The 23,781-nt window shown below is 41.0% G+C and overlaps 1 protein-coding gene across 2 annotated transcripts in view; it reads right to left on the bottom strand.

Moving 5' to 3' along the window:
- The window catches only part of ROR2 (receptor tyrosine kinase like orphan receptor 2), a 160,104-nt gene extending 141,822 nt beyond the window's left edge, over positions 1–18,282 (bottom strand). The window contains exon 1 of one of the 2 annotated variants that reach the window (XM_074933233.1): positions 18,031–18,282. In XM_074933233.1, the coding sequence (XP_074789334.1) occupies positions 18,031–18,121 (91 nt within the window). In that variant the 5' untranslated portion in view covers positions 18,122–18,282. Of the gene's footprint in view, positions 1–16,248; positions 16,303–18,030 lie in introns of those variants that run through there. The other variant, XM_074933234.1, reaches the window with a different exon arrangement.
- Between the last annotated feature and the right edge of the window lie 5,499 nt (positions 18,283–23,781).

Below are 23,781 nucleotides of genomic sequence, written 5' to 3'. Positions count from 1 at the left end.
CACAGGAACAATACTGCCAGTTTTAGCAACTTAGAAAGGCTAGGTAATGAAAAGCTAGACATAGATCAAGTATATGTTAAATAAAACATTTTGAGTCTTTTCTCAGAAGTCTAAAAGTGAATTATGATGAAGATTATTCAGAGATAAGTAACCATGATGACCAAAGACTGCATCAATGAACAGTGGCGTCCAAAGAGAAATTGGAATGGAACGATAAGAACTAGTCAAAACTGTGGAATACGACGGACTTTTGAAATTGATGATGAATTGAGAGCTGAAAGTTCCTGGAAAATCACCAAAGACTCTTTGTATTGTATGTTAGATCATATATAGAGAGGGCACTTTTTGTTAGCTGCTGCCACTCACTGAGGTGATGGCCCATCTCCGAGTTGTTAATAAAGGAAGCCTAGAGATACCCACATTCTGGAGAAATCCTTTAACATTCATGAACATACCATAAAGAAAAATCTTACTCACATAAAAACCTCTCTGCTCTCAGCACACTTCACATACCTTCCTCCTGCCTCAGTTTTACCATTTATAAGATTGTCCTGGTTTTGGCTGAGACAGAGTTAATTTTCTTCCTAGTAGCTGGTACAGTGCTGTGCTTGGGATTTAGTGTGAGAATAATGCTGGTAACACGTTGATGATTTAGTGGTTGCTAAGTAGTGCTTATCCTAAATCAAGGATTTATCAGTTTCCCATGCTCTGCCAGCAAGCAGGCACACAAGAAGCTGGGAGGGAGCACGGCCTGGACAGATGAACCAAACTAGCCAAAGGGATATCCCATAGTATAGGACATCAGGCTCGGTATATAAACTGGGGGGGAGTTGGCCAGGAGGAGCAGATCACTGCTCAGGTATTGGTCAGCAGGTGATGAGCAACTGCACTGTATATCACTTGTCTTTTCTTGGGTTTTATTTCTCTGGGTTTTTTTTAAATTATACTCATTTTCATTAGAATATTATTATATTTTATTGTTGTTAGTTTAGTTATTAAACCGTTCTTATCTCAATCCATGAGTTTTACTTTTTTTTCGATCCTTCTTCCCATCCCACTGGGTGGGGAGAGGAGTGAGCAAGCAGCTGCATGGTGCTTAGTTGCTGGCTGGGGTTAAACCACAACAAGATAAACAAGACCATCTCACTTGTGCAATTTAAAAATTAATTAGCATTTATAAAGTTCTTTCACTTTGCAACAGGAGTTTCAGGAGGTGTTTCTGACTCCACAAAACAAGATAACACTAACATCTACAACCGCATCAGTGATTTGCAACTCTGCTCTGTTCTAGGTGTTGAGCACTAATCATTGCAGAAGTAACACAGAAATTCATATCTGGCAAATTAAATGCTTTTTAGTTCCAATTTTAAGAAGTTATAATCATGTAGGCTTGACTTTATTTTATTATACATCTTCTATCAAGTAGAAAAATTATTGTATGTTCACTGAGAAAATGAGGTTTCTTACAAAGTTAAACTCATTATTACCTTCATCAGAAAGGTATAAATGCTAACTTAGTTAATAGTCTTTCACTGTCTTACACAAAAGGCAGAGACTGCCTCTGGAACAGCACTGCTCCTCATGCAATTCAGAATGCCATTACATGAGAGACAGATGAATGTCTGTCCCCACCTATTCCAGTCTTACAAAGCATGGCTTTATTAATTGCTAGACTCTTCTGTATCTGTGCATGAACTTTGCAAGCCACTGGCAAAACTGTTTTATCTGTTGCACTGAGATACATTTAGGAGAGCGTTAACCATGTAAGATAACTCGTTTTAAAAGCAAAATAAAATGCAAAATATGTTTATGAAACCAGGTCTTTTAAAGTTCATCTCAGCAGATGGCTGCAGGGGTGTAAATGGCAGAACCATCTACAGATTTTTACAAAAACAGTTTTGTAGCATTTCCGTTTTGAACAACTTATGGTTCACATACCTCCTTCATGGTCCAGTCTTAGGGCAAGCTTTGCTTTAGATGTTTAGGGTTCACTCATATTGTTTTCCAGATCAATAAAACTGTACAGTGACCTAGAAACCATCTTAATGCAAAAACACATATTAGAGTCAGGAAAACAAATCTTCCTGAAGATTTCTTTTCAGAGCTATAATCATACGAGTCAAAATATAAAGTAAGAATAGGGACCAAAGCAACTATTCTACAGTATGCAAAGGCCTGCCTGCCTAGACCAAGACAGAAATAAGGCCTCAACAGAAATGGTTGTTCAGGTAACTGAAGTTCAATTAAAATGAAGCCTCTGAATCAAATAAAAATTATTTCTGCTGAGCTGAACTGGCACTCTAGAGTTAAACATAGCCAATTAATTAGTGATGTAGTTCACTAATTAACTACTTATCATGTAAGTGCTAGTTTAGTACTTATCACAAAATTCAATACATCATAAACCATGCCTGATTAAGTCTGCTGATAAACAACTGGGGAGAGAAAGGGTTCACATACAAATTTTTCAGTACATGTGAGAGAGAGACAAACAAACCACTACTGGTTCAATAAATACAACTGAAATCCCAAACAATGCTGTTTTCAAAACTTTTGATGGTGAAGCAGTAGTTCATACAGAATTCCAGTAAAAATAACTGTATCCCCATTGCATGTCTGGGGAACACCTAGAACATGAAGGCTTCTGCTGCTTGAGTCTTAACTACTACAGCTGTAAACATGCTAAATACCAATCAAAACTATGCAAAAATGAGGGAAACATCTGCTGATAACACTATTGTTACATGACAGACAACACTTCCAAGCGAATATCACAAATACCAAATTCAAATACTTACAGGGATTTTAGCACAAGTATTTGATAAGTCAATCAAATGAGTCTTGCATACTAAAAAAATAAGCTCAGGAATACGTTCTTAGTCTTCAGCTATATTTTACAGTCTGCACATACAATAAAAGTGTGACTTTAATTTGGTTTCTAAATCTAAAATTTTCCTCCCTTGGATAGATACTTGCAGTATTATTCTACATGAAATGTTTTTTCTGTAATGGAGATCAAATTACATAAGTTTTGAGCAGTTCCAGATACTCTAGTTATTTAAGGGGTTACTAAAAGATTAAAATTGTTGCATTTAACTTCAACATATAATTTGAAACTGAACTACTTTATTTGCTATTAAATAGCATTTTGCTTCACTCTAGAGACTAAATTCACCACAGAGCAGAGAATTCTTACCACTTCATAAATATCTTGTTAACAGCTAAACTATGACCTAGGTAAGACACTTCATCACAAAACAGAACATTAAATCAACTAAACTTGTTTCAGTTAAAGCAGCAAAACAAACTGTAGCCTTTTCAGAAGGGAGGGGAACCCTGATGGTGGAGAGAATGATGACTAATAGTATAAATGAAAGTATTGACTTTTTTCTCTTGGGACTCAGGAAAGATCCATTCCAAATTATGGTTTTTAAATTAAAGACATTTGGAGGTATCGAGTCTTGGTCCCTTTTGGACATTCATCCAAATCCCTAAAACACCACATATTATAGAAAAACTTGGCAGTCTCTGCACAGAAAAGTCTAGGACTGACCTAACTGACTCATAATTACCAAAGAGAGTGGTTTCATCAGTTCAAAGGAAAAAAAAAAAACACACCACACTGTGAAAAAGAGAGCAGAGAAAAAAAAAAATAAACCCCACAAAGGGGCTGCATACATCAGACATGCGCAAAGATAAAGGTGGTCATAATTTTCAGTATTTCATAACTATGATTTTGACCTGAAGAAAAAAAGCATGTGCATTTTCCTAAATAAGCAGAGTCCGCTATTGCTTCTACACAGCTATAGCTCTCCGAGTGACAGGACCTGGATGCTAAGATTGGCAATGACTTCCTTCACATCCCTATCCACTTCTAATGTTTCAGATCGGTCAAGGCATTTAAAATACACAACCACTGCATCAGACACAACTTCACCACCCTTCTTCTTAAGCAAAACTTGCTATACAATCCATGATGAAAGACATGGTCATTGCTTACATTATATGTCCCGAAGAAGAAAAAAGTAACCACAGCATAAGGCAGGACCTTCCCAAGCACAGCGTGGTGCTATGTTCAGTACCCGTACCTCCAGCCATGTTGGCAGGGCAACAGTAAAAGCTTCTAATTCTCTGCCAGTCTGTGCTCATGAGCATGTTAACCTCCCTTATACTTGCTATTACACATTCTCAAAACCCTAAACCCATTTCCACATCCCACAGACACTTATTTTCCTCATAAACTGGATCACAGTCCAGCTCCTCTGCTCAGACAAGTCCACCTACCCCAGCCTGCTCCTACTTCATCAGAGCTGTGCTCCCCATCTTACCCTTTCCTGGCTTTATTTTTCTATCCCATACAAAACTGTATAGATGCTGATACAAGCAGTTTCTCAGGCAACATCAATTACAAAGGAGCATGATAGTGGCTCAGTTAGTCACAGAACACCATCTGTTTGGAGGTATTTTTCCTATCTGCTACTCATGCATTTTCCCAGACAGCTAGAAACAGACACTGTGGATCACTCTGAAGTACTTCCTACCATTGGTAGGCAAGCAGAGCATATCTGTGAATTCCCAAGATCTAAAGTGCTCAGTAATGCGAAAAGAATTAGAAGAAAAAAAAAAAAAAAGAAAAAAAAAAAGTGTCAAAATGAAACACACTGCAGGGAAAAAACAAAATCACAGGAACAGAAAAATAAAATGAAGGAAGAGGATGGGATGATGGGAGTTACAGGAACTAAGGATAACTCTGTAGAGACAAGGACAAGTGCACATCGTTATTCTTACATTATTTCTATAATTCTAAGTCCGTAACATATTTCAGATGAACATTAATGCTTAAAATCAAAATTGTATCATATACTCCCAAACATACAGAAGTTTTAGTTAATTGCCTTGGTCTTGCAACATGCAACTATTCATACAATACAGGATTTTAAAGAGCAAAAGAAACAGGAATACACGTAACCAGTATGAGATTAAAGGATACAATTTTAATCTATTAAATTGATGCAGACATGATATTAAGAGACAAAGGTAAACTGACAGTTGGAAGAAGTTTTCTATGAACTTTGTCTGAACTCAGAAGAAAAAGAACACCTGAATCTTCAAAAATAGTCAGGTCTGAACTCCGCCTTTCAAACTGATGAATCTCATTGAAGTTACAGAAAGGCAACTTAAGAAGAAACCACAGAACCAGAGACTTCAGACATGTCGCAAGAGTTTCTGCTGAAGAAAGTTTGGCTCCCAAGGACCATAATATGACAGCTCCTGCACTGAATGACAGCATGAAGCTGAGGCAACAGCAGGAAATGGTGATAATTAGTTTGGGGGGGAACTGTCCCACATGACATTCTAATACGTAAAATATGAAAAAATTATTTAGAGTCAGATGCCAACTCAATGGAAAACCATAATGAGAGTTAACCCTCAGTAGCTGACTGATACGATGCAGTTTCACAAGTTTCAGTGCTATGCATACCTCCTTTACTGAACTCCACAGGCAACACCAAGGTGTTAGGTGTTGCCAATATTCTCGTCTGAGCAACTGAAATAAAATGTCAGCAAAAAATGGTATGGGAATAAAGATGCACAATTCAGTGAAGACAGGCAGAAGGTTTTGTGCACTGGAATCAGATGAGGACTGAGCAAAAATACTGTGTGAAAGATTTGGAGCAGATGAGAACTTGAGCAATGCCACCCTGCCACAAAAGTCAGACATCACTCTAAGAAATAACGTCATCTGGTAAGTATAAGAACTAATCCTCTTCCTTTAGCCAATGCTGGTGTATCCTAGGCTGGAATATGACAGTTTTGGTTAGTGCACTTCAGATGTTCTGGAGCAAGTCCAGTAGGGAGGAATGAGCACTACCACGAGATTTAGAAAACATAATATAAGAGGAAAAGCTGAGAAAACAGGAGGGGGAAAGGGGTTCCAAGCAGATATGTCTACAAGGAAAAAAGATACTTTTTTGTAAGTGTTTGTTTCAAAGTTTGAGGAACTGTTTCAGAAATCACAAAAAAAGTATAATTACAAGGGGTAGAGAAATAAACTGTAAGAGGAAGTAATGCACTTGAATTACAGCCAAGCATAAATAAGCGCCAAGCCTGCGTGCTTGCCTGTGGAAGTTGCTGAACCTCTGTTCCTGTCACCTCTTGGAAAGAGGTTATATAATTGGCTACATGTGATTCTACCTTGAAGAATACATAATCCAACCTCTCAAGCTCCATTCCAACCCTTTTTTCCCCAACACACTGTGGTTACAGAAGATCTTAAGCTTTCCAGAAAATACAGCAAAGACACTTGAAGAATTTCTACAGAGCCTAACAGCACAGTACTGAGGTTTGATATTTATCTGTTTATTTCTAGAAACAATAAATCACGTGCCAATGGCCAGAACAAAGAAAGATGACATTTCAAGTATTTCACTGATCACTAAAGACTTGTTTACAAGAAGTTTACTCTATGGTTTTACACTGAACCAGTATTTTCTAATAACTGCCTCTGTAGACACAGTAAGTGTTCAGTAAATGTGAGATAACATCTTCCACTTTCTGTAATTCTGAAAGATGCACTGTAAATTAAAACCTTTGCTTTTTGCAGTATCTTCCTGTGTAGACGCATCCTCCCCAAGTTCCAGAAACAAAACTGTCCCTAGATTTAAATTTGGCCTTTGGATTACAAACTAGGACAAATTCTGAAATCTGCCTTTCCTAACTTTACATGCTCTTGTCTTTGACTGGCATAATCCTCTTCAAAGTATTTTCTACACTTGATATGTTCTTAAATAACACATTGACAAAAATATGCATCTTTTTCTCAAGAGCAACATTACCCAAAAACTCTCTAGACATAAAATTTGAAAGAGATGTGGGTTTTGCCTGTTGCTTTGAAAACCAGTATCATAAACTTTGTAACAGATTCTCCATCATCACTGTTAAAGAACAGATTTCTGAATCTTATTTCTACATTGACACAGACATAAGGTGACAAATGTGCGATCAGCTTTGGAAAAACAGGTTGAATTACTATCTACAACTTCAGATATTAATATCCAAATTCACTGAGTTTGCAAAACCTAGCATAAAGAACAGACTCACCCTCTCAAGATATTTATTACCGACTGCTTCTGGTCTGGCTGGAAATACTTTTTTTTAAAAAAAAAAAAAAATCAATTTGTTTCATTAAATTGCTTCCAGGCAGATCTAGGAAGCAGTTATTTTTAAAATTAAAACAACAGCAGATATATTTTCCTCCTGTAGGTTTGATTCAGATCCTGTTCAAGCTTGTAATTTTATCTGCATAATACCACTTTCCCCTCTGTAAGGGATTCTCATCTATCATGAAAGAAGTCATCATTACCACCACTGTAACTACAATTTTAAAAATATTTTTTAATGCTTAAGATTACCCTTCAGCTATTCAGATCCTAGGGTACCACAAACTATTTTTATTTCCCATTCCCCAGTGAAGGAATTTCTCAGATTAATATAATTCTCCAGTTTCTCTGTCATAGATTCCTCTCCTTCTTTCCTTTCAACTTTATGAAAAAAATGTTTCATGTCAGTTCTGAAGAAGCATGATTTGTATTTCTCAACAGAAAGTTATATATGCCCAGATGCTACAAGATAATTGTTATTTCAGCTTCGAATATTCAAATAGAACACTGAAAGCTTTGATAGATCTTTAGAACCTTCACAAAACATTCGTTTTGTCCATTTCATTGTTTATTGTATCAAAAGAATCTCCCATGTTTTATTAACACGTTGAATTTGAAAGATCATTCATTCTTACCTAGTACAGTGCAATACAAAACTCATGGGAATCCTAATATTAAACTTAAGCAACAATTGCTGGAGATTCAACTGCTCAAACACAGAGAAATGACAGACTATCTGTGGTGAGAATAACTACTGGACAACTAATTAAACACTAGTTTGCAGACTAGACTTTTGAGGCAGATGAGACTTTTCTTATTTAAACGGCACTGGTCCAGTGCAGCTCTGCACAACTCAAATCTTAGATAGTCATCAGTTATAGCGATATTGTGAAAGTGTCTCTAGTATTTCTAGCTCACACAATTATGTTAATATTTCTGCATACCACATTTTCTATCTCTGAGAGTATAATCCCACAGCAATTAAGGCTGCTCAATGCTAGCGCTGCCATGTGCTCCCCCTGTCAGTCCTCCAGCCACCCAGTCTTGACTCTTCACCGCACCAGCCTTGCTGCTCCTGGGACAGGAGGTAAGCCAATTCAGGCAGCCTAGCCAGCACTGGGTTGGATTTTGCAGGGCTAGTTTCTGTACTGTTAGCTCTCTGATAGACAGTTTGGGTCTTTTGGCACTGCCTGAGAATTGCACTTGAGGGTAGGCATGCCTCAAGGCAAATTTTTATAAAGAAAAATGCTTTTCAATACATCAGCTAAATGTGAAAACCAACACACATTTAAGAGTCAGAAGAGAACTGTTATTGCCTGAAATAAGAGAGTATACAATATTATATTTGGGTTATCTGAATCTATTGGCAGAGCCTTCATTTGCCTTTTTATGCTTTTGTTTTTTTAAGAAAAGATCAAGTTTACTATACACAGAAATATTATTGCCACATTATTAGTTCTAGTTTTGTTTTTTATTATAACAGAGTTCTCCCATGGCACTTTTCTAAACTAGAAACAACTCCAGTACAACCATTTCACAGAATCATGAAGGTTGGAAAAGACCTTGAAGATCACCTAGTCCAACCATTAATCTAACACTGACGGTTCTCAACTACACCAGATCCCTCAGCACTATGTCAACCCGACTCTTCAACATCTCCAGGGATGGGGACTCCACCACCTCCCTGGGCAGCCCATTCCAACGCCCAACAACCCCTTCTGGAAAGAAATGCTTCCTAATATCCAGTCTAAACCTTCCCTGGTGCAGCTTGAGGCCATTCCCTCTTGTCCCATCGCTCGTTACTTGGTTAAAGAGACTCATCCCCAGGTCTCTGCAGCCTCCTTTCAGGTAGCTGTAGAGGGTGATGAGGTCTCCCCTCAGCCTCCTCTTCTCCAGACTAAACACCCCCAGTTCCCTCAGCCGCTCCCCGTACGACCTGTGCTCCAGACCCTGCACCAGCTTCGCTGCCCTTCTCTGGACACGCTCGAGTCATTCAATGTCCTTTTTGTAGTGAGGGGCCCAAAACTGAACACGGGAATCGAGGGGCGGCCTCCCCAGTGCCGAGTACAGGGGTAAGATCCCTTCCCTGTCCCTGCTGGCCACGCTACTGCTGACACAAGCCAGGATGCCATTGGCCTTCTTGGCCCCCTGGGCACACTGCTGGCTCCTGTTCAGCCGGCTGTCAATCAGCACCCCCAGGTCCCTCTCTGACTGGCAGCTCTCCAGCCACTCCTCCCCAAGCCTGTAGCGCTGCTGGGGGTTGTTGTGGCCCAGGGGCAGCCCCCAGCACTAGGCCTTATGGAAACTCCTCCAGTTGGGCTCAGCCCATGGCTCCAGCCTGTCCAGGTCTCTCTGCAGAGCCTCCCTACCCTCGAGCACATCAACACTCCCCCCCAACTGGGTGTCATCTGCAAACTGACTGAGGGTGCACTTGATCCCCTCGTCTAGATCATCAATAAAGATGTTAAACAGGAGTGGCCCCAAAACCCAGCCCTGGGGGACACCACTTGTGACCAGCCGCCAACTGGATTTAACTCCGTTCACCACAACTCTCTGGGCCCGGCCATCCAGACAGTTTTTTACCCAGCAAAGCGTGTGCCCATCCAAGCCTCAAGCAGCCAGTTTCACCAGGAGAATGCTGTGGGAAATGGTGTCAAAGTCCTTACTAAAGTCAAGGTAGACAACATCCACAGCCTTTCCCTCATCCAATAAGCAGGTCGCCCTGTCGTAGAAGGAGATCAGGTTTGTCAGGCAGGACCGGCCTTTCATAAACCCATGCTGACTGGGCCTGATCCCCTGGTTGTCCCACATGTGTTGTACAATGGGATGAGCTGCTCCATCAGCTTCCCGGGCACTGAAGTCAAGCTGACAGGCCTGTAATTTCCCGGATCATCCTTCTGACCCTTATTATAGATGGGTGTCACATTGGCCAATTTCCAATCTGTCGGGACCTCCCCGGTCAGCCAGGACTGCTGGTACATGATGGAAAGCGGCTTGGCGAGCACCCCAGCCAGCTCCTTCAGCACCCTCCAGTATATCTCCTCCGTTTGTTAACTTATTTCCCAGAATACGCACTCTCGCATTTTAAACACCACGAAATCTTAAGATTCTCTTAACATTGTGTAACTTCTTGCTAAAACTTACTAGGATCATGTATGCAGAAAATTCTATACATCATTGGGGCCTCTTAAACTTTCAAGCAGTTCTGTTTATTATTCGTTCTTACAAGAGATTCACAATACCTACTTTAAAGCTGCTATAGTCCTGAGCTGTTTTTTTTCTTTCTTGTTTTCTGATCTTGCTCTATTCAGCAAAACTTAATACGCTCGTAATCTCTCATGCAAATCCAGACAAATCTGATTAATGTTTCCAGAACTGTCCTTCTTGGCTTTTTCCTTTCAGAGATGTCTTATTTTTCTAGTTTCAGACCTTCCTTTGTTTTACAGACAAAAGAACAAACCATGGAGACCCCACAACACCTTCACTTGACCTAAGGTGGCACTGCCTGACTCGGATCTCCTGTCCCTCAGTGTGCAGGGCCTTCCATCAGTACTTGTGATCCCACAGACAACTAGATTTATCATAGCACTCCAACATGGACTTACCATACCAGTAACAGATTATTTGTATATATACCTGTACATTACTGGAAATGCAGGCACTGACCAGGGTTAGTCAATGATGTATTAAACTGTATTAAACAGCTTGCAGTATGAGACAAATTTAAGACAAGTATACACAGACAATAGTGACCTGCACGATAGCATACAATTAGTCTAACCTTTAAATGAGGGATTTCTAGAGACATCACAAGGAAGGATGACGATTAATTTTGAAGGTATTTATGAGAAGCGCCTATGAAGCATGAAGGAAGAAACTATGAAGGTATGTGACAGAGACCACCTGTGAGCTAAACAGAGATTAATTCTACTGTTGGAAGATGCTACTACTGCTACCATTCCCATCCCTCTCCCACCTGTTCAGCAAAATTCTCTTGCCAAAGGCTACCACCTCTAAGTGAGCTAGTGAAAGAGGTGATCTTCCTGCCAAACTCCAGCTTGATAACAGCACTTCAGAAGTTCCAGCCTCCTCTGGCCTACCAGCAGAGCTGCTCATATGAATGACCTCTGATCCCATCTAACTCAAAATCAGCTGGGTTATCTTAGACCAAGTGAACTGCAGGATGTTGCCTGAAACAGGTTGCTGAATGTCCACCCACTGCTCTGACAGTGAAGTTGGAAGGTGGTAACATCCTGCAGGAAGAAAATAATGAAGAGTGGGGAAGGGGAAGGAGGTAACTTCTTTTAACAGTACTTTTAGATATGGATGATGCCTGTCCACATGCAAAAAAATAAGTACAACGGTTACAGCTAGTTAACAGCCTTAGAAATGAAAGATTAATGTTTTACAAATAGAAGTGTACATAAGGAGTAATTTTCAGATCTTGCTGTGAAACACAGCTCAAATGCCTAAGCCGTGCTTTGAGTTAACCTGCTCCTAAGATTTTTCTGTGGTTACCTCTGCCCTTCAAAAAAGTCTTTTATTCTCCTTTAAATCCAATCTTGTAGACAGAGAGGAAAGCAAGCTCCTCTGCTTGTGAAGGAACCTGACAGTCTCGTTCGTTTCCATTGGGTAGACTTCTGTGATTCCTCTTTTAGATTTACATATGATTAGCATTTTTGTTTACAGTGCCTATGGTATAGAAGAGAGTATTTCTGACTAGTAGAAATCAAACTTATTATTTACAACCATAGTTTTTATACTTTTTTCCTAAAGAAACAGGGATAAAATTCTTCCTGTCTTTTGCTGTATGTTATCTGTCCTCTGCTCTATAATTGAGTATGTGACTGCATTATTACTTTCATAAGGAATTTGTCCATTGATAGTTTGATTTATGACTCAATTTCATAGTTGTATATGTTGTTTTGAAAAGTAAGACTTCACAATTTTAGGAGAACTCTAACAGAATTTATCCTCTCTTTATACAACCAGTCAAGTCATCCTACTTATATACACAACAAAATGGAAAAAATGTTACAGCACTAAACTACCAAAAGCAAGGAAAATAATTTATAGAAGCCACTTCATCTTGAAATAATACTTACCAGATGAACTGTTAAATGAACAGCCTAGAGCAGTGTTGATGAGGACAAGGGGCAATAACCTGTGGTTACAGAACTAAATGTTTATGCTGCTTATATAAAAGGAAGTGTCCAAACAGAGCAATTAGATGACAGAAATCTAAGTTCAGTAGAGGTTTCGTAGATACAACAATATACACATGGTGATTTTCTTGTTCAAGAAAGAGTATTTTTTCTCTTTACAAGTTCACATCATCTGAAGTGGAAGTACCAAATCTAAAAGGTACTTAGACACATCTCCCATGTGGAATCAATGAAGAGCTCCGTGACAAAATACCTAGGGGGACTCAATCTAACCTCGTGATTGGACTACTCACACTTTAAAACTAGACACTAGCCAAACTGGGGTCCAGAACAGCTTCCCACTGATTTCACTTTGCTGTTCTTATAAGCAGTACCCTCACAAAACATCCTTCTGTTGGTCCAACAAAATCAACATAGTGGAAAAAGAAAATGTCTTCTCTCTTTTCATCATGCTAATTCTCTGTTCACCTCTGCCCACATAGTCTGACCCCTGCAGAATCCTTTTTCCCCATGGTTACTTTTCAGCAGAGTCAGCTTGCTGATTTAACTAAATAAACAAACAGCTTCAGGTGCCTGTGAATCTGCACTCTCACAACCATGCAACCTTTAGTGAATGTCAGTTGGCTCTGCTCTGGACTCAGAGGAAACAGGTACGGAAGACCACGCTCCTTTTCAAATACCTTCTATGGAATCAGTAATATCGCAATACCCTTCCTCTTCCATCCGCTACTGTATACCATACTTCTTCACCATCACAAATAGGCATGCACTGCGACAGTTTATATAGCAAAACCAGAATGTATCAATGTAAATGAAGACTAATTCAATCAGCAGACAGCAGTATAGTCCCATTGTTTCATAAAGCAGTGCACACTATCGATACATGTGCACAACAGCTCATGCAGATACACACACGCTCATTTCCCACGAGCTCAGCAGAACGGAACTGCCTACAGGATACACCCGCTGCTCCTTCAGCAGGCTTTGCAAACCGCTCAAGACCAGTGCTACCACCCTGTGAGCTAGCTAGCTAGGCAGGCGCAATACACCTGCTTACCCCCACCAAAATAACAGTGTACCCATTAGTAAAATACATTTATGTGATTTCTTGTTTTCATTGAAGTTACAATGCAGATTTGTTTGGGTTCTTAAATGAAAGCTTTTGTCCACTGCCAGTTAAAAGACAAAGTCATACTCTATAGCTAAGGGATCACTCTGATTTTTGAAAAGCATCTTTTACTGCCACCAGAAAAGTCACATACAGCCATTTTTCGTTTCAAAAAAGATCACTGGCCAGCATCACTTCAAAAAGAAAGTGGAAACCCCTTCTCAAACTAGCTGAGGAAGACAAACAGATGTAAAGAGAGAAAGGTTGGTTGTCAGGCAAGTCTGTGGAGAACATCAGAAAAAAAAACATCGCGGGATGTCTGCAAATGAATATTGGTGCATGGCAAAGGCTTGGAAAAAGTAAAAGCAAAAAGCTGGTAAGTGACATTTCACTTCAAACTACTTACACATTTATACAAAACCAAGAGGAAAGACAATCATTTAAATTAAATTGTTGTTTGTCCCAAATAGTTACTAGCAATGTTTCATCATTCAGCAGTATGAGTAACAATTAAAAGCAGGATTAACAAACAATGCATCTTCTTTCAGCGCTGCAAAATCCTGTTGTTCCTTTTCTTTGAAATTTAACTGCTTTGTAGTCACTAGATTAGAAGACTAGAGGACTTGCATACTTTCCAGGCTTGCTGAGCCTAATGACAACTTCCTTTGCAAAGCAACTGCCTCACAATGAATAAACAAAGTTAAACAGCAAGCCATCCTCTGCACAGAGGCCATAGTGACAGATGCTATAAATTAGATGGAATACTCTAAGTAGCATTTCTTCCCTCTGAGCAACCGCACAATGCAACACAGAAAGAAACATCTATAGAAATATTTATGTATAAAAACCAAAGGAAGTTTTTCCTAAATATTTTTTCTTTGCCTGCAATGTTCAGAATAATGCAAAGAGGCTCTCTTCTCTCCATCAAAAGTATGATTAAAAACTTCAGACGCTGACTGCTTCTAGCTGACATATTTATTGCATATAAAATGTAAATTTAAGACTCTGAAGATAAGCGATGAAAAGGACTCTACAAGTCATCTATATAGAAGATTCTCATAGTTATCAAACAAAACCCAGTATTTATTACCATTCTTTCCATTACATTTCACTCCCAGTGGCTAGACTAAGTCATGACTAAGTCATCCCCATTGGTCTGTCAGTTTTCTAATTAATGGTCAAACACACTTCCATGCCAATGACAGATCTGAAAGTTATTCACACCTTACACAAAGTACAGTGAGTTTAGAAAACAGATCAGCTTTCCTACAAACAACTGGAAGCTCACTCAACAGGATTAATTTGCCTTATCGGTCAATCGGTCCTTTTCTTCCTGCATCTTACATTTCTATGCTGTTTAGAGCAGAAAAAGAGTTTAAGGGAAAAAAAGCAATTCAATTACAAATGCTTAACATAATCAAGACACTCAAGTGGAAAAAAACATTCAGCAGCAACCCTTGACCTAAGGATAAATTTCCCCACTAAACTACCTAACGACTTAATTAATGCTAGGTTTGATTAAGGTTTGACCGCAAGTAGTTAACGTAGTCAATGTCATTTATTGAAAGCTATCTGAAGACTTCTTGTATTCAAAGCTGTATCAACTTTTACCAGGTGACCTACGTACAATTTCCAGAGCTGAAGCTCATTTATTAAACTCAGGAGGGAGCTATAGCTAAATCTCAGGCAACTTTAAAGATTCAAGCATTTTAAAACGTCATGTAGTTAGGCATTTAAAGACATTCAGAAGTAATCCGTACTTGTATTTATTTCTCCACAAATGCTGTACTCTAATAAATAAGGGGGTTTTTCTTTATGAAATTATGTAGAAGTTTACAAACTTCTGGTCTTGCAAAATGATAGCAGAGTTGCCATCGTTTTCATCCCCTGACATTCTGTTGACAGAAGTACTTTTTTTAAAACACAATGTTCTGCATACTTCACAAGTCATGTTGAGTATTAACTTCAGGTTCGTTAAACGTCCTTTACTATTTAATGGTAAAATGGCAAAAGTCTATAAGCTGAGTACATTGTGCATCACTAGTTTCAACAACCAACCACCCCTGCTTCTGCTGCCTCTCAGTCATACTGTAAAGTGAACACTGAAAAGGCTGAAATAATTTTCAAAAATCAACGTTTAAATGAAACGTAGATTCATAAATGAAGATTAATTCTGTTTACCATTAAGCAAGTCTAATTAAACAGAAAAATACCGCTTAACAACATAAGTACCTAAGTATTTATTGCGGTGATTATGGGCTCTCAACCGCTGTGCTGCATGCACAGTGAAGAAAATGGAGTCTCAAACTTTGTGCCTATCGAAGCATAGCGAATCCACACCTTCCACAGGTGGTTGAGACGACTATCACCAGCCCGTTTACGGGGCAGCAATAAAAAATAAACTAATAAAAATCCCCAAATCCGCTTGTAATAGTAGTCTGTGATTTTATACTGCCTCTGAGAAGGCTGAAACGCTCTCACCGAATCTGAAATGTCTCCCGCTAACACACATGCAGACACTGCCCGAAGCAGCAGACGTGGGGAGGTGGGACACCCTCCACGCCTCCCTCCCGCTGCGTCCGAAAACAAGATCCAACTGCTCGGCAAAACGGAAATAAAGTGGGGATGGGGACAGAAGTCCGGCATCGCCTTTACATCCCGCAGAGAAGGACCGGCCCGGCCGGCCGGGAGACCCCCGGAGCCCGGGACCCCGCGGGAGGGGCAGGGCGGCGGGCAGGACGCGCAATTTGTTAGCGGGCCCCCTTCAAAGGGAGCAATAAAGGCACTAGGAAAAATAAACGCGACGGGCACTGACCCCAGATCCGCGAGCTGTAACACATTCGCCTCCTGCTCTCCCCCCAGACCTCTTTCTGCTGATCCTCTCCCTTCACTGTAATGCAACAAATGGCAAGACCTAGGACCCCGGAGCTGAATAACAGGAAATATAGGCATCTGTCACCTCCCGGGGAGAGGTAAATGGATTAGCGAAAGCAACAAAGGGAAGAAAAGCCCTTTCAAACGTGCAATTGATTAACATGTCCCCTCTAATCTGCAGCATCACTGTTTTTCCTTAAAGACATCATCGGTCGCTCCTGCATTTCAGTGCAATTAAGTCCAAGCCAGGAAAGGCGGGAGAGGAAGGCGCTGCTTGCCCGCTGAGCTCCCGCACTGCTCCGAGGGGACAGCACGGGAAGGGTTACAAACCGGGCATGGAAACGGTGCTGCCCGACATCTCCTCCCTCAGCCCCCGGGCAACGCGCCCCGGGAAGGAGTTGGTGAGCAAGGTTCATCTGCTGCAGAGCGGGGAGAGAGCACTTTTCCAGAGAATGGTTTCACGAAAGATCAAAGAGTTGAAGCCGGCAGCACCTACCTCCCCGCTGCATTTCACGTCTCGGGCAAAGCGAAAACTTTAAATCTCCCCTTTTCTGCTCTGAAAGCACCACACGTCCGAAGCGTGCGGGGGTGGGGAGGAGAAAACTTTATGCGCCTTCTTTTACGGGAACTGTAACTCTTACACCATCGCGGCTCTCCAACCCCCCACGCTCCCCAAGGTCCCTATAAATCACGGCGCTCGCCTCGGAGATGCCGGACAAACTGGCAAGTGTTCAGCAGCCGCACTGCCGCTGCCACGGCGCAAGGTCAGATGTTAATAAGGGCAGTTTATTCAGCTCTAAAAACAATCGCGGAGCTCGCTGAACCGAGTCCTAGTGTTTCCTGAGCCCAGAGGCTGACCTCCTCGGTCCCCAGGGGTCGGCCAGGTACACAGAGGAAACGGGACCCTCTAAAGCTCAAAAACACACGGAAAGAGACCTGCAGAGCCGCTATCAACTGCAAGCACGGCGGCTTCCCCTTCGCTCACTCAACTTTAATTGCCCCACACACACCCCCAGCCTTCCTCCTGGTTCCCACCGAGATTCTGGCAACACTCAACGGCCCAAATAATAACACATTATTGTAACTACTCCGAGGGGAAGGCTGGAGGGAGGGCGGGCGGAGTGAAGGAGGAGGCTCCACTCATTGCTATCCACCCTCGGCAACAACAAAACCCCGAACTTCTCCTTTGTTTTCTTCTTCTTTCCCCCTCCCCCCAGTCGCCACCAACCAGCCTCGGTGCGCTGAAACCGCGAACCGCTCGCCGGGCTGCGCTCGGGGAAGAAGTTTTAGCAAGCCCTCCTCAGCGCAGCCACCGCTGCCATCGTCTCCTGCCAGCCCCCGCCCCCTCGTAAAAAAACAAAAAAACAAAAAAACAAAACAAAAAAAAAACCAAACCACACACACAAAAAAACCCACAAAACAAAAAAACAAACAAACAAAAAAAAACCCACAAAAAAACCGCAACATCAGGTTTCCATTTTGGAAAAAAAAAAAAAAAGAAAGAAAAAACCCAACAAAACCAAAAAACCCCCAAACCCCCAAACCGAAAAAGAAGTAACCAACATCAACCACCAACTGGGGATGCTGGCGGCTCCGCCGGTCCCCAGTGGATAGGCGCAACTCTTCCAGAACGCAGCTGCCTGCCCTCTCCCTGCACACCCCTTCCCGAAGGGCAGCACCCTCCCTCCCCTCCCTCCCCTCCCTCCCGGGTCCCGCTCCTTACCTGCCGCGCGGAGGCGAAGGACCGAGGCGGCCGCCAGCAGGGCCAGGAGGCGGCCGGCCGCCCCCCGCCGCCGCCCCGCCGCGGGGACCATGCTGCCCGCCCGCCCGGCCGCCGCGGCACAGACCCGGGAGTAGCGGGGGTAGCAGCAGCAGCAGCGCCCGCGGGCGGAGCAGGGTCCGCTGCCGGTGCCGCGCCGCGGGGGCTCGGCGCTGCCGCAAACTTCTCCTCGTCACCGCCGCTCCGGCCCTGCGCTCCCGCTAACGGACTGTGCCGGACTGGGGGCGGAAGAAGCCGCGCTCCTTTCCCCTCCTCCTCCTTTCTCCTCCTCCTCCTTCTTCCCCGGCAACCCAACGTCACCCGGGACAAACCCGGCACAGGGGAGGGGAGCGACGCCGAGGGGCGGCCAGGGCAAGGGCAGTCCCTGCGCTCCGGCACCCTCTGCCGGGGGCAGCCCCCGGCCCCGGCGAGCCCGCACTCGCCTCTCTCCCCAGACACGGGCAGGGGGCCTCGGCCACCCCCACGGGCTAGCAGGGCTTGGGCCCCCTCTGAAGCGCCAGGCCTACCCCCAGAAGCATCGGGAAGCTTCCAGCCTCCTCAGAAAAATCCCCAATAAAACAAAAGTAAGTAGTCAGGGGGCACGTCAGCCAAAACCACTACTACTTCTCTCCTTTGCCTCCTTCCTCTTCGCTGGACAGCTGACGCCTTTTTGTGCCCACAGAGCATTAAGTGATTGAAAACATCAATACCCAAAATATTCAGGGGCATCGGCCCCGCAGCATATACGCCAAGAGGCTCCAGGACCACTGGGACTTGACATGTTCCACCGGTGCTCTCTTCCTAAGGTGTCAAAAGTAAATTTACTTTCTATCTTTAACAGGTGGAAAATTACTCTGTTCCCACTAAAGTTTCAAAATATTTCGGAGCTATCTACCGCCAGAAATAAGGGCATTATGAACTCAATTTAAATACACATTTAAAAATCCTTTTTAGCTTATGATTTTTGCAGTTTAGAGGAATCGATTCTCTAAAATAATGCAGAACTGTGAGCGGCCATCTGTTAAATATGTCATATAACCTGCAAGAACTCAGTGACACCTGAGTATTTGATGTATTTTTAAAGCTACAATATAACAGCAAATTTCATCAGATGTCTTCTCTAGAAATATAATACTCCTATTTTAGACTGCATTTCTAAAGATTTGATGCCGAGCAGTGCTTAATACATACAAATCCCTTTAAATTCTTCCCCAAATCAAGCTCTAAATTCAAAACTGCTTTTGGTGAAATTATTTTTCCATTAAATTTACTTATCATTGCAACAAAGGCAAACACTACAACATATTATTTCTTCCTGCTTTTGCACCCTTTTTCTTTCCTCTCAGGCCTCCAGTTCCATCTTGAAAATTCTTCTGGCACCTAAAGATGACAAAGGGAGGTCCTGATCCCTCTTCGGAAGGAATGTAAGATGGACTTAATTCAGTCCCTTCCCATCACAACAACACATTTTATAATCCCTTTCATAAACATATAAAACCTAATATAAAAGTAGTGAGCATCTTTTTAATAAGCGCCACTCTTTAGATTAAAGGCTGCTACAGACCTTGACTCTTTAGTGGTTAGAAACGTACTCTTAGTTTCCAGTCTATATGTATTCATGACCAGTTTATATTCCTTATCTTTTGTGCCACTATTATCCTTTCACATACCTATTCACTTCCCTACTATATGGTATAAAATTACCAGAATCACAACTCAATCTTTATTTTGTTGCACTAAAAACGCCGAAATTTTTAATTTCCCTTTGAAACAATCAGTTCTACATTCCCTGGTCATCCTAATCCCTTTTCCTGCCACTCTGCCTACTCCCTTCATATCCCCCCCCCCCCCCCCCCCCCCCATATTTTTGTCAGTCTGGTTTAATTTTTCTGAAGATGGGTGGCATAGTATTGAAGATGCTTTCTCTACCAGAGCACTTCTAATTTCTTTTTGATGCCGAATAAACTAACCAATACATCCTGATGATTAGAGCACCTTTCCAGTTACAGATGTTCTATAATATGTTAGAAAATCTGCATCCTCTCCTTCTTTATTGTTTCCAGTGTATATCTAACAGCAGAGAACTGCATCAAAATTCTATGTGTCTGGCCTCACAATTTCCCCCCCCCCCTATTTTTTTGTATCTCAAGTCATCAAGACTGGTTCTTTCTGTAAGATATCCTGCTCCATGTTTTATCAAGAATACCTCTTGGGTCTGCATCAGCAAAAAATTTTGGCTGCACATTGATAATGTGTGTTAAGGCTTTTGTGTATACATTAAATCTATATTAAATATCAGAGATCAATAGTGAAGAGCATCTCCACCTAATAGTTTGCAATTACAAATTTCTTATTTTCCTCTCTTCTGCCAGCTCATCATCCACCTTACTGTTTAACAAGAAATCCTCATAAACTCCATCCTAACCCATAACTTCCCATACAGAGGTGTATCAAATGTTCAACTTAAATCCAGATGAATGAAATCTAGTATGTCCTTTGTTTTGAAATTTATTGAAAGGAAGCTATTAAGGTTATCTGACATGGTATTTCTTTAGTAAACAAGTTTTATTCTATTAACTCCCAAGATGTTATTTTTTCTTTCAAATGCTGTTCCAGAGTTTTGCAAACTCCTGAGGCCAAACTAATTGATCTGTAGGAGTCTGGATGACTTTTTCTCACTCTTCATGAATGTCATCTACCGAGCTGAACAAAGCCTTGATCTCTTGGGAAATGGGAAGATCACATACAACATAATGTGATACAGGAAGCATATGCAGTGCATGAGCTGAGGATAACAAAAAGACACTATACTCTTTTGCTCCTCTCAGAAAAAGAGCTGTTACTTGCCACTGATGAAGTAGCCCGAGTGTTTGTCACTTCCCAGTTACATGATCCTGCACCTCCTTCGGTAGGTTACAAGGGAGGAGTGGGGAAAGGAAAAAAGAAGTATTGAATGTATTCATTCACCTTTCCCCCATTTTTATTTTATTCCACAATTCTGGCAAAATCTGCAGTTTGGTTGTGATGATAAACACACTTCTTACTAGGTGATGGGATTAGTTTTCTAACATGGGGCAACAGATGAACTCAGTGCTGAGAAGTGTGCCCAAGAAACCAAAGCAGAGACCGTGCTGTGACTTTTACCACAAGGTTTAACTGGTTAAAACCTGTGGCAGTTACCTGCCTGAAACTTACAAGCTCTGAGTTTGCGTTCCTCTGGAGCTTATGATTGTTCAGCTGAGCTTCTTACCTTCCAAATATCCTAGAGGATAAAACTGCTTGCATGAATTAATCTATATTTTGCCTAATCCTCCCAAGAAATAGTATTTTGATTTTTTTCTCCGATGCTCTCCAAAAATCTCACAAAATAACTAGGATATGGATGCAAACAATTTTTGCATTTGAGAATAAATTAGCATTTGATAGAAGCTTTAGTTATGAATTACTCTTCTGATTTAGCAGGGGAAACTGGTTATGTTATGAAGGCTAAATGACTAGACCAAGTTAGCTATCAAGAATTTAAGTCTTCTTCATAGCCACAAATGATTTTGTCACTGACCACAAAATCTGCCATTTCACATTTCACGTTTGCAGGGAGAATCACTTGGCAGGACCGAGGTGAAGTCACTACAGTGAAGAAACCACAGTACAAATTCTTGCTCCATATTGTAGAAAAACATGTACAGCAGGCAAAGAAGCCTGGACAACTGCACATTTCTACTGAGTTGGCTCTCCCTACTTGTGTAAGCCATTAGTGCTCACTTGTGTTCTGCAGCATATGGTCCCAAACTGTTTTGTCACTATTTGGCAAAGAAAAAGCTGTGCATGTATTTGTTTGCATGACCATATGGTATGTGCCTGATAGGAGTTGTTGAGAGCAACGGGCAAAGCTTGAATTCAGCCTGAACTTGCTTGGAAATCCCTGACAGAATTTGGATGGATTCCCTTTGCCATGTGTGTCTGCTTTCATAATAAATATAACAGAAGTAACTAAAGAAAATATAAGGTCAGATGTGGTTCAAACTTCAAGGTCTTAATCTTCCTATAAGCATTCTACAAGTTTAGATAAGTTTTAATTGTAGTACCTTTATTAAAAACATCATTCCATACATGATCTTTCTATTCCTATGATGAAAGCAGCACAGAAAACATTACTGCAAACATTACCTACATGCTTCGCATTTGCAGGATCAACTCTTGGGCTTTCTTTTACAATGGTAAAGTACATCCCACAGAATTCTGCTATGGATCAAAACTGAAAAAAAGGACGTAGGCACCTAAAATAGGATTCAGATAGGCTTCAGACACCCAACTCCAAATTAGTAACCCAAAAATGTACCTGTTTAATCTTGAGCGTCTGGTTAGCTGTCTCCTTTTCACCTGTACATTTCTGATTTTTTTAAAAATGAAATTTGTGACTGTCAAAATAAAAAACAAGTTAAAAACACTCATCAGAAAAACTTTTCCTCTACTAGAAGCAAAATAGTATCAGGTTTTGATCCACATTTTTAGATCATTACTTATTACGCTTCAAGTATAGATAATATTTTATATATATATATATATATATATATATATATATATATATATAAAAATAGCCACAATAATTATTTTGAAGGAAATATTTTACCTCTGGAAGGTAAAGCCCATTTCTAAATGGGCTCAGGAGTTATATCCCTTCTTGCTTTTGTTTCCAGCTCTACACATACAAACATACCAAGCATTACTGTCACACAAGCCAGCCCACCACAGAACAAATCTGATAAGTATTTACTTTATCAACACTCTTTCTTTAAAAGAAGATCACCAAGAACAGTTCTCACAACTAGAACCACAGGAAACAATAAACACAGCTTTTAATTTATTTCTTAAGTTAGGATGCAGACAACACTCAGAAAAATAGAGCTGAGTCCCCTAACTTGTAAAATCATACTCACCTGATGGTCTGAACAACATGCAGCAGTATCTTCAGCCTTCTCAATCCTCTCCAGTCATAAAAACAGAAAGGGGGAGAAAGCTGCATCTCTCTTCTCTAGCCATTATTCCTACAGGTCAATGAATTAGAGAATGACTTATTGAAGATCAGAATCTGAATAGAGAATTGGATTTAGGTTTCCAATATACAGATTAAACAAGGACATGAATGTCTGAATTACTTTAATTTAGAGCTCAACTAATCCTTGAAATTGTTATGATTACACTAGAGTGATCTTGGCATTTAATCTTTCATACTCCAAAAAATAAAACTGATTTTTTTCATGTAATTTTCATTATCATTTGTTGTTAGTTTATATGCATTTATTTTAGTTGTTTATGTCAGCCATTGCCATGGCACTAGAATGCTACAGCTTTGTAAATAACATGTGAACAATTAAAATTCTAATTATTTAACTTACGCAAATTCCAAAACAAGTTCTAGATGTCAAGCTGGAGCACCAACATGCAGACATTTGACAGATTTCAAAGTAAAACAAGGGTGTCTATGTGCCCTTAGACCCTAAGTTACTTACTGAGTTCATACAGAACTATTAAGCCATTACCCAAGCTCTCAGTATTAGGATGCTACATTAAGTACTGCAGTTTACAGGGCAACACCAAAAGTGCAACATTTTCTTAGTGAGGCAGACACAATGTCACTGGATCAAGACAGCAGAGAATGTTACACTATGCAAGATAAAAATACAGTTAAATTTCAAAATGCATCAGATCTTTGCA

This window comes from Athene noctua, chromosome Z (genome assembly GCF_965140245.1).
Source record: "Athene noctua chromosome Z, bAthNoc1.hap1.1, whole genome shotgun sequence".
In the NCBI taxonomy this organism is placed as follows: Eukaryota; Metazoa; Chordata; class Aves; order Strigiformes; family Strigidae; genus Athene; species Athene noctua.
Note: the sequence above shows the minus strand (reverse complement) of the source record. Positions and strands in the feature narration are given on the sequence as shown.